The sequence below is a fragment of the Nematolebias whitei genome, chromosome 4 (assembly GCF_014905685.2).
Source record: "Nematolebias whitei isolate Nwh7 chromosome 4, NemWhi1, whole genome shotgun sequence".
Taxonomy (NCBI): Eukaryota; Metazoa; Chordata; class Actinopteri; order Cyprinodontiformes; family Rivulidae; genus Nematolebias; species Nematolebias whitei.
The window spans coordinates 54,831,141-54,841,642 of NC_056501.1; the positions used below are offsets into that span (position 1 = coordinate 54,831,141).

General features: G+C 43.1%; 1 protein-coding gene across 1 annotated transcript in view; it reads right to left on the reverse strand.

Annotated features, from left to right (window-relative positions):
- The window catches only part of abhd18 (abhydrolase domain containing 18), a 256,999-nt gene that overhangs the window by 145,491 nt on the left and 101,006 nt on the right, over positions 1–10,502 (reverse strand). Inside the window, exon 7 of the mRNA XM_037675441.1 lies at positions 5,799–5,826. Within this exon, the coding sequence (XP_037531369.1) occupies positions 5,799–5,826 (28 nt within the window). The remainder of the gene's footprint in view (positions 1–5,798; positions 5,827–10,502) is intronic.

Consider the following 10,502-nt stretch of genomic DNA (forward strand, 5'->3'; position numbering starts at 1 on the left):
TATATATATATATATATATGTATATATATATATATATATATATATATATATATATAGTGTGTCATGTTCCGTGCCTCACTTGTTGAGGTAGCTGCCTTGAGCTGTGGCCGCAAGGTTGTCAGTGCTTCTCGCGGTGGCCATTCATGAACTCGGTGGGGGACACCCCGGGTTAGGGAGGCTGTCAAGCTGAAGAAGGAGTCCTATCGAGCCTAGTTGGCCAGTGGGACTCTGGAGGCAGCTGAGGAGTACCGGCAGGCCAAGAGGTCTGCAACCTTGGCTGTTGCTGAGGCAAAAGCTTGGATGTGGGAGGAGTTCGGTGAGACCTTGGAAAGAAACTCTCGGTCAGCTACGAGGAGATTCTGGCAAACCATCAGGTGGCTGAGGAGGGGAAAGCAGCACTTTACCAACACTGTGTTCAGTGAAGGTGGGGTGCTGTTGACCTCGACCAATAATGTTGTCGGGAGGTTGAAGGATTACTTTTCGGACATTCTCAATCCCACAAGCACGTCTTCCATGGAGGAAGCTGAGTCGGGGGACTTTGGAGTTGATCCGTCCATAACTGTGGCTGAGATCGCCGAGGTAGTTAAAAAGCTCCAAGGTGGCAGGGCTCCAGGAGTGGATGAGATTCACCCTGATTTCCTTAAGGCTCTGGATGTTGTGGGGCTGTCTTGGCTGACACAACTTTGCAAGGTCGCATGGACATCGAGGGTAGTGCCACTAGATTGGCAGACTGGGTGGTGGTTACCCTTTTCAAAAAGGGGGACCAGAGGGAGGGTGTGCCCCAATTATAGGGCCATCACTCTCCTTAGCCTCCCTGGTAAGATCTATTCAGGGGTACTGGAGAAGCAAGTCCGATCTCTGGTCGAGTCTCAGATCCAGGTGGAACAATGTGAGTTCCGTCCTGTCTGTGGAACACTGGATCAGCTCTTTACGCTCACTAGGGTCCTTGAGGGGTCATGGGAGTTTGCCCATCCTGTCTACATGTGTTGTGTGGACTTGGAGAAGGCATTCGACCGTGTTCCTCGGGGTACACTGTGGGGGGTGCGCCGTGAGTATGGGATTGGAGGCCAGTTGTTACGGGCTGTTCAGTCCCTATACAAGAGGTGCGAGAGTTTGGTTCGCATTGCTGGCAGTAAGTTGGACCCCTTCATGATGGGAGTCGGACTCTGCCAGGGCTGCCCATTGTCACCGATTCTGTTCATAACTTTTATGGACAGAATTTCTCAGGGCAGTCAGCTGGCGGAGGGTTTCCGGTTCGGTGGCCTCAGGATTCCATCTCTGCTTTGAGCAGAAGATGTGGTCCTGTTGGCGTCATCGTGCCATGATCTTCAGCTCTCACTTGAGAGGTTTGCAGCTGGAATGAGAATCAGCACCTCCAAATCTGAGGCCATGGTCTTCAACCACGAGTGAGGGAAGAATGGAGCGTGAGATTGACAGACAAATTGGTGCAGCATCTGCAGTAGTGCGGACTCTGTACCGGTCCGTTGTAGTGAAGAGAGAGCTGAGCTGCACGGTGAAGCTCTCTGTTTACTGGTCGGTCTACATTCTTACCCTCAACTATGGTCATGAGCTCTGGGTAGTGACCAAAAGAATGAGATTGCGGATACAGGCAGTTTAAATGAGTTTTCTCTGCAGGGTAGCTGGGCTCTCCCTTAGAGAGAGGGTGAGAAGTTCAGTTATCTGGGAGAGACTCGGAGTAGAATCGCTGCTCCTCCATGTCGAGAGGAGCCAGTTGAGGTGGTTTGGGCATCTGGTAAGAATGCCCCCTGGGCGCCTTCCTAGGGAGGTGCCTTGGGCATGTCCAACTGGGAGGAGACCCCGGGAAGACCCAGGACACGCTGGAGAGACTATGTCTCTCGATTGGCCTGGGAACACCTTGGAATCCTCCCAGAAGAGCTGGAAGAGATGGTTGTGGAAAGAGATGTCTGGGCCACTCTGCTCAAGCTTCTGCCCCCGCAACCCAACTTCGGAATAAGCGGAAGATAATGGATGGGTGGATAGATATACAGTGTGTGTGTGTGTGTATATATATATATATATATATATATATATATATATATATATTGGGATTTACCATGTTGATGTAGTGTGTCAAGGTCAGCTTTGCTGTACTTTCACTATTATATAATTTAAATAATGGGTTCTCTCTTATTCGAGCTAATTACAGCCATGTGACAGAAGTAACTGTGCATAGATGGTTTAATCAGTGACATGAGACGTTAATTTTCTTTGACCCATCAAAATAAATGTGGTCATTTATTGAACAGAATCAAAATTTAACATCAAAACATTGTACACTTGATTAGTTGATCTGGTTCTGATTAATAAAACTTGGCACGTTTTACTTAATAAAAACAACAGACATTTCTGAAGGCCTCTAGATTAATTACTGGCAAAACAGAAGAGTTTAAAGATGGGAAAATGTAAGAGTTTAAAGGGAGAGGTTTGAAGGAAGATGTATGTCTGTGGACCAGAAACAGCACACTCATTTCAAACGCAGCTCGCCCTCGGTCCACTTAGTGCGTGAAGCTCGTGACGACTCTTTACCTTGGCAGAGGATGGGGCCGCTACGGTCAAGAGGTCCCTGGCACGCTACCTTTCAGCATCTCCTCAGGGCGGCTGCGACTCGGCAGAAGTCGTGAGATACTCCGTTCAACAGAACAAACTTCCTCAGAAGTTGTAGGACATTCGCCGGGTGAAGTCACAGCGAGGCGCCGTGACTCCTGCAGAGATGGATGACTCCATCAGACTGGAAAACTGAGTCCGAAGTTCCACTCAGCAGTGGAAAAACTCCATGAAGACTGAGAACTGCAGAACTGCCGCACTGACTCCAGAACTCCACTCCAGGACTCCCTCCAGAACTCCAGAACTGAATAGTTCCAGGAAGTGTCGACTTTTAAAAAGTTCTCACTTTAGGACCTCCTGATTGGTTGAAGCAACCAACAGGGGTGGTTCTAGTGATATCAGAGGGTCATTACAAGTCAAGAAAACAGCAGGAATGTTTTGAGAACGGTTAGTTACAGACGAGAAAATATTTTGGAGAAATGACAGACTTACAGGTGCCAGTTTTCTAATTTACTGTCTGAGAGTTTTAAAAACAAAGCACTTCGTTCTTATACTTGCTTCCTGACTCTTGACTGAGATCACTACTTCTCATTTAGACAGAAGATCAAAAATTCATAATTACTTTGTAAAATAGACATTTTAACTTGACTTCTTATTTAAATGAGGATTAAAAAATCATTAATACTGTTTCACAGTTGATTTAAAATGAGTGGTTCACTTCAACATTTAGAAATGGTATGAACTAAACACACTTTTGATTTATCAAGATATTGTAAAATAGTGATGATAATATAAAAGAAGAGTGTTCTTTCAATTGATTACTTCAGGATACAATTAGACAGTCTCTGGATGAGCTAATTTGTATTTCTGGATTCAAATCAATGAAATAACAGTTCCTGTCCCATGAAGGTCCTCAGAGGCAGGTTTTGGTCGGAGGCCGAGTCCACTACATTGACTTCAGAATCTACACCTATCCTGTTTATACTCTTAAAATTTGTAGAAGTTACAATATTTAGACAATGTAAATTTTACTCAACAATAATTTTCTTAGCCATTGCCCAAAACAATATTCTAATATAATAATCCTTGTTTATAAATATGGGCTTAAAGAAGTTAAAAGGACTGGAGCTGATTCCAACTGATCATGTTTATTTCTGCCTTTTAATGAAAATTTATTTTGATCCTGTTTTCGAATAGATGATGTTTATTTTAATAACTTTTGAATAGTTCATATACAGCAGGTTGCAAAAGTATTTTGTTGCCTAACATTCAAAAATAATGACGTCAAATGGGGAAAATTTTGCTTTAAATAACTAAAATGTACAAAACTTAAAAGTCGTGCATATGTATTCACCCCCTTTGCGTCAATGTTCCAACCTTCACTTTGTAAAGAATTATTTGAATAAGATCCACCTGTCAGAGATAAGAGGCAGAAGATCTCAGTTTATATGCACCCGTCGGAGCAAACAGCTGTTCACTTACTCTATGAAGTAAGAACTACCACTAATTAAGAGACATCATGAAGACCAAGGAATTTTCAACACAGATCAGAGAAAGTTGTAGAAAAATACAAATCTGGTTTGGGTTATAAAAAAATCCTAGAACTCTAAATATGCCATTTATCTCATCAAATGTAATGTTAGGAAATGGAAAGATGATGCTATGACAGCAAACCTGTCAAGAGAGGATCAACCACCCAAACTCATGGAGCCGGTAAGGACGGCATTAATCAGACAAACATCCAGGAGATCCAAAATAACCCTGATGGAGCTAAGATGATCTGTTCATACGACCACTAGAAGTTGGACAGAGCTGGACTACATGCAAGAGTGGCAGGAGAGAAACCCTTGTTAAGGGAAAAGAAGTTGCACTGCTGGAATTCATTTCCAAAAAAACGTAGAAGAACGTGCTGTGGTCAAACATCAAGGACAACCTTGTGTCTGAGGCAAACCTACAACCTCTCATCATGTTGGAACACCATTCCTACAGTGAAGCATGGTGGTGGCAGCATCATGATGTGTAGTCTTCCAAAGATCTTATGGGCTGGAGGTCCACCTTCCAGCAGAACAATGACCCTAAACACACAGCTGAAGAACACCCCACTGGTTTAAGGAGAACCTGTTGAAGGTCCTGGAATGGTCCAGTTGAAGCCCAGACCTCAGTCCAGCAGAGAATCTCTGATTTATTTCAAGGTTGTTGGACAGAAGCAGCAGCAATCCAACCTGAAGTAGCTGGAGATGTTTGGTCATGAAGAACATTTGTTAGATGGACCAGGACCATGGAGACAGAACTGCTGCAGAAAGTGGCTCTACAAGGGGGTGACTAAATATGCAACAGCTTTGTACTTTGGTAACAGCTGCTATTTTAAATGTGCTTTATAAATAAAGTTGACTTGACTTTCCAGTTTTATACTTTTAGACCTATTAAAAATAAGTTTTATGTTTTGCATCAAACTGCATAATTCTAAACGTTTCTACGCAACTCTAAATAAATCACTCATTTTAAATTTCTGGTTGCACTGAAACAAAATACAAGGTGAATACTTTTCATCCACTGTATATGTAATGTCTTTATTATGCTGTATCATATTTTATTAATGAAACTTGAATTTTTATTTTATATTCATAAGAAATCAATTGTACTGTGGCTGAGTAGTTAGAGCAGTCGTCCTCCAATGCGAGAGTTGGGGGGTTCTAATCCACCAGCAGTCACATGCCGAAGTGTCCCTGGGCAAGACACTGAACCCCTCATAGCCTCTGATGTGTGCCCATCAGTGTATGAATGTGAGCTAACGCACTGATTAGTCTCATTAGAATGATTTGTTCAATTAGCTTTGTAGAGATGTAGAGTGCTGTATGAATGGGTAAATGAGGGCACAGATTGTAGTGTAAAGCACTTTGAGTATCTTGAAATAAAGATAGAAAGGTGCTATATAAGTACAGTCCATTTATCATTTACCAGCAGCATTCATACTTTTAAACAAAAGTAAATACACAGCTTAATGGTGGTGAATTAATGTGATAATGTGGTTTTCATGTTCTCTTCTTTCATTTTCTTTTGTACTCCTGTGTGTATGCTGTGAAATGTACAAGAGTGTGTGCAGGGAGATTTTCTGCCGCAGCTGTGGTAGACAAAAGAGTCCATCACATCTTTTGAGACCTGAGAAGAAGAAAGATTCAAAAAGCAGCTTTTAAACATTAACATAAAAATCTAATGTTTGAACAGTCACTTACAGCTGGTCTTTGGGTTTCCGATAGCCATGTTAATGTTCGTTAAGAAACAATGTTCATACACAAAAAGGACATAAATGATTGGAGAATACAGCTTTGTTCAGAAAAACCTTCAGAACTGTTTAAAAAAAATTACCCTGCTTGCCTGGCTTCATAACCATAATGTGTTTCCAACAAACGGTCTGCTGGGACAAAAAGGTTTGAAAGCATGAGCACTTTTAGAGACATCTCTAATTTTCAAGTGATGAAGTACACTAATGAACTTTGTTGTGAGAATTTTCTAATGGGGTTCAGAAGTACAACCAAAGTTACAGATGTCCTGATGCTCAATAATCCAGGTAGAAAAATCTACCCAGGTTGAGTCAGCTCCTCTGGACAGATTCTTCTGTGTTGAAATGTTTGCTCTTTTATCCAAAAGACTTCTTCAGGCTGATGAAACATTTCAACAAAGAATAATCCATCCAGAGGACCTGACTCAACCTTGTTAGACAAAGTTACAGGTATTCATGGAAGAGAATGCAAAATGTATTTATTTCCTGAGTCTTCTCAATAAGCAGCACAAGCAACATCCAGATGTTCTTTTTGTCCCTCGTCTTGGAGCAAAGAGTGGAACTGGAAATACTGTCTGTCCATTCATGCATGTTGTGAGCTTGACAACTTGGAACAATAGGTGAGATGCAGACTTCGACTTTGGCATGTAGCTACAGCTAGGGGTAAGACAGGTTCCTTTCAAAAATTGGGTCGCCATGTCAAAACCCAAGACGGCTGCCACCATATATGTATGTAAACCAACCACCCTTTTTATTTGAGGAGAATGTTTTCTAGTTTTTATATTGTTTAAAGTATTGAGTTTGAACTCTGATGCTTTAAAGTATCCTGACATGATTGGGTCAAAAACAAGCAAGTTGCCAATTTCCACTTCAGTGGACACATCTAGGCATGAAAAAGGTCACTATCAAAGGTTGGGTTGCCAGATCAAAATCAAAATGGCCACCCCTATACAGACCCTTTCCAAAAAATTAGAATATCATGGAAAAGTTGTTTAACTTCCACAATTCCCTTAAAAAAAAGTTGATCTTTAATAGATGATAGATTCAGGGCCCACAATTTAAATGATTTCAAGTATTTGTTTATTTTTACATAATTTGGGCTTCCAGCTCATGAAACCCACGAAAACATGATTTCAAAAAATTAGAATAATGTGGAGAAATCAGCTCACACTCCTCAGTTTTTGCAGGGAAAAAAAGAAAGAAATTAGGATCACAACAATTCAATCAAAATATGGTACTTTCAAAACAATATGTCAATCTTCAATACTTGGTTAGGAATCCCTTTGCCTTAATCACTGCCTTGATGCGACGTGGCATTGAGGCAATCAGCCTGTGACATTGCCTGGGAGTTATGGAAGCCCAGATTTCCTTGATGCTTGCTGTCAGCTCTTCTTTGTTGTTGGGTCTGGTGCCCCTCATTTTCCTCTTGAGATTACCCCATAGACAAGGCCGGATTAACCATATGGGCAACTGCCCAGGGGCCCATGATCTCTAAGGGGCCCAAGGCAGTGAGGGCACAAGCAGAATATCTGGTTATCTCCTGCTTTACTTGGAGCCCTGCGCTGCACAGAAAGACTGCTGCGCTTCCGCTGCATTTGGGCAGCCCCGCCTCCTCCCATCGCCGCTGCTGCAGCTCTCGTTTTTTTTTTTTTAATCGGATCCTCGACGGCGCGACCCAATCAACTCAGAAGGTGTGTCAGCAACTGACCAATCGACAACCTCAATTTGTCCCGAAGGTAAACGCCCCTTACCTGCTGACATGCTCATCAGTCGTTTTTTTTCTTGAGAAACATTGTTTTAATTAAAACAATAAGTTTGTATCTGTTGTGAGATGATTCTAGCAGTTTTGCAGATTTTTAATCTACTTAATGAAGAATACTATGACTTAAAATTGTTCATCAAACAGGAAGGAAGGCTTATTATCCCTCTTCTTACTACAGTGAATGGGGTACTTTGCTATAAGTACGACTATATTTATGGCATCAGAGAAAGCTGAGCTTCAGTTATCCACATAAAGTTAAATGGCATCAGCATGAAAAGAAGGAATGTTAAGTTTAAGATTAATCCAGTTTCTGATGTCTGACAAAAGTCTTTGTATTGACATGAAAAAAAAAATTGCTCGAGGGATTCATCTTCTGATTTAAAAAAAGCACACAAATCAACATCAAATTTGCAGAAACATGCTAAAGGATATATCTTATTTATTATTTTAAAATGATTATCCTTCACTTTAGGAGATTTAGGCCATTTGACAAATTTAGAATGAGCAGAAATCATTATGGTTTTATGATTTATATTGAGAGGTTTCTTGAAGGAATCGTTGGTTACGTACTGTAACCCCAGATTCTATGAGTATAAGCGTAGCCCTTTAAGGCCTTCGCTAGTGGGTTTATCCCGTTATGCGCAGCATAAGCACTGAAAAAATTTAGTCCACGCCCACCTGCTGTGTGGGCCCCACCCGGTCCGTATAAATTACGTTAAGAGCGGGAAATCGGCTCCCAAAATAGCTTTTTCTTCAGCCATTTAGGAGCCAGTGAGGCCCGACGCTTAAAGGGCTACGCTTATACTCATAGAATCTGGGGTTACAGTACGTAACCAACGTTCTATTTCGTATAAGCTTCGCCCTTTAAGGCCTTCGCTAGTGGGTTAAGGGCGAAGCCGATGTGGTCCTCGCCTCACTGGGTCCATTCGAAACCCGTATGAAGCAGAAGCTTGCCCCCAAAAAAAGTCTAATCACTCAGCTCTCATGTGCATAATTACGCATTGCGTAATTATGTGAGCCATGCACAAACGCATGTTGTGTAACTATGCATTCTGAATGCATGAACGCCCCGGAAAACATCAACGGGGAGGGAAAAAACGCTGAAAAGAGCCATGAACCAACCGGTTTACGGCTGAACCATATAAACAGATTAATAACAACAGGAGAGTTGATTATTAATCAAAAGAGCTGATTGATAACAATAGTCATGAACTGATTAATGGCAATAGAGTCAAGTAACAGTCACAACTTGTGATTGATAACATCTCACACTGTAATGCATGCAGACAGATGTGAGTAAAACGGAGTTCCATGAAACAAAAATGTTCATTCTGTAACATTAAGGACAGAATGTGTCATGGAACAGACCGTCACATCACTTAAATAAAGGCGAATAATGAACACGTGTTGTGACCACGCAGCCACAGTGCAAAAAATATCCTGCATTGACATACCATTATGTAAAGCAGTCGAAAATGCAATACCCCTGATAGAATGAGCTCTGAGGTTGACAGGAGGCTCTAAATCTGATGCTCTGTAGGCTTCAGAAATAGTCTCACACAGCCAGTGTGACAAGCGCTGGGTGGATAACGGGCGACCTGCAGATGCATCTCTATAATGCACAAACAGGTGTTGAGTTTGACGCATTACAGCTGTGCGCGATGTAACACGTCAACGCCCGCACCGGACAGAGAAGATGGAAAGATGCTTCATCCTCTGATCTGTGGGGGGTGGGGGGGTGGAGAAACCCCTCCAACGATATCACTCTTGATTTAAAAGAGCTCGTGATGTTTTTAGGCATAAAAGCTGGGTTTGGTCTTAAATCAGCTGAGCTGCCCGTCAGCCTGAATTCTAAGACATGACGGAGCAACAGAGAGGGCAGATAAATCACTCACCCTCTTAGCGGATGTTAAAACCAGCAGCAGGGCTGTTTTAAGAGACAAGAATTTAAGTGAAAACCTGATCCAGAGGCTCAAATGGAGCTTTGATCCGGGCTCGCAGGACCAGCGTTAAATCCCACTGTGGAGCAAGTGGGCGTGAAGCAGGCCTGCGTCTCTATACACCTTTTAGAAAAAACGCTTCATCAGCGGGTGATTAAAGCTGTTCTGTCTCCGAACCCTTCGTGGCAGGAAGAGATGACTGCAACGTACGTTTTAAACGTACTGAATGCCAACTTCCTATCCATCAGCTGTTGTAGAAAAAACAACACGCCGCCTAATGGGCATGAGGTGGCCTCTTAACCTTTCTCTGTACACCAGTGCTGAAAGCCGTCCCCTTTGATGTGTACAGAGCTGTGGTAGATGCAGCACGTGAATCTTGAATTGTGCACACTATCTCCTGAGGGAGACCCATCCTCTCTAAGCGGGACCGCTCAGCGGTCAGACCCACAGGTACTGACCTATTTCTGGGTAACTCCTGATTGCTCCTCATGCTTGAAGGAGAGCATCCTCCCTCCACGACAGTTTCCACGGAAGACCCGACAACAGACGTTGCAGGGCTGGGAACCATGGTGCGTTCACGCGCTCGGGAGCTACCATGAGAGCTGTCGATCCCTCCTCCTGAACTCGGTTCAGGAACCATAAAAACAGAGGAGGTGGGGGAAACGCGTACAGAAGCGTTTTGGGCCACGGGCTGTGAGCAAATGCATCCACCCCCAGCGGTGGATCGTCTCGCGGGCTCAGAGAAAACCATAGTTGACACTGAGCGTTCTCTCGCGTCGCAAACAGGTCCACAGCTGCTTTGCCAAACTTCTGCCACGTCTGAAAACATCAGGTCTGGATGGAGGGTCCAGTCCGCGTGACGTGGGCCGCCCCTGGACATCACATCTGCCCCTCTGTTCAGAACACCGGATATGTAAACCGCTCTGATGGAGAGCAGGTTTTGGTGAGCCCAACA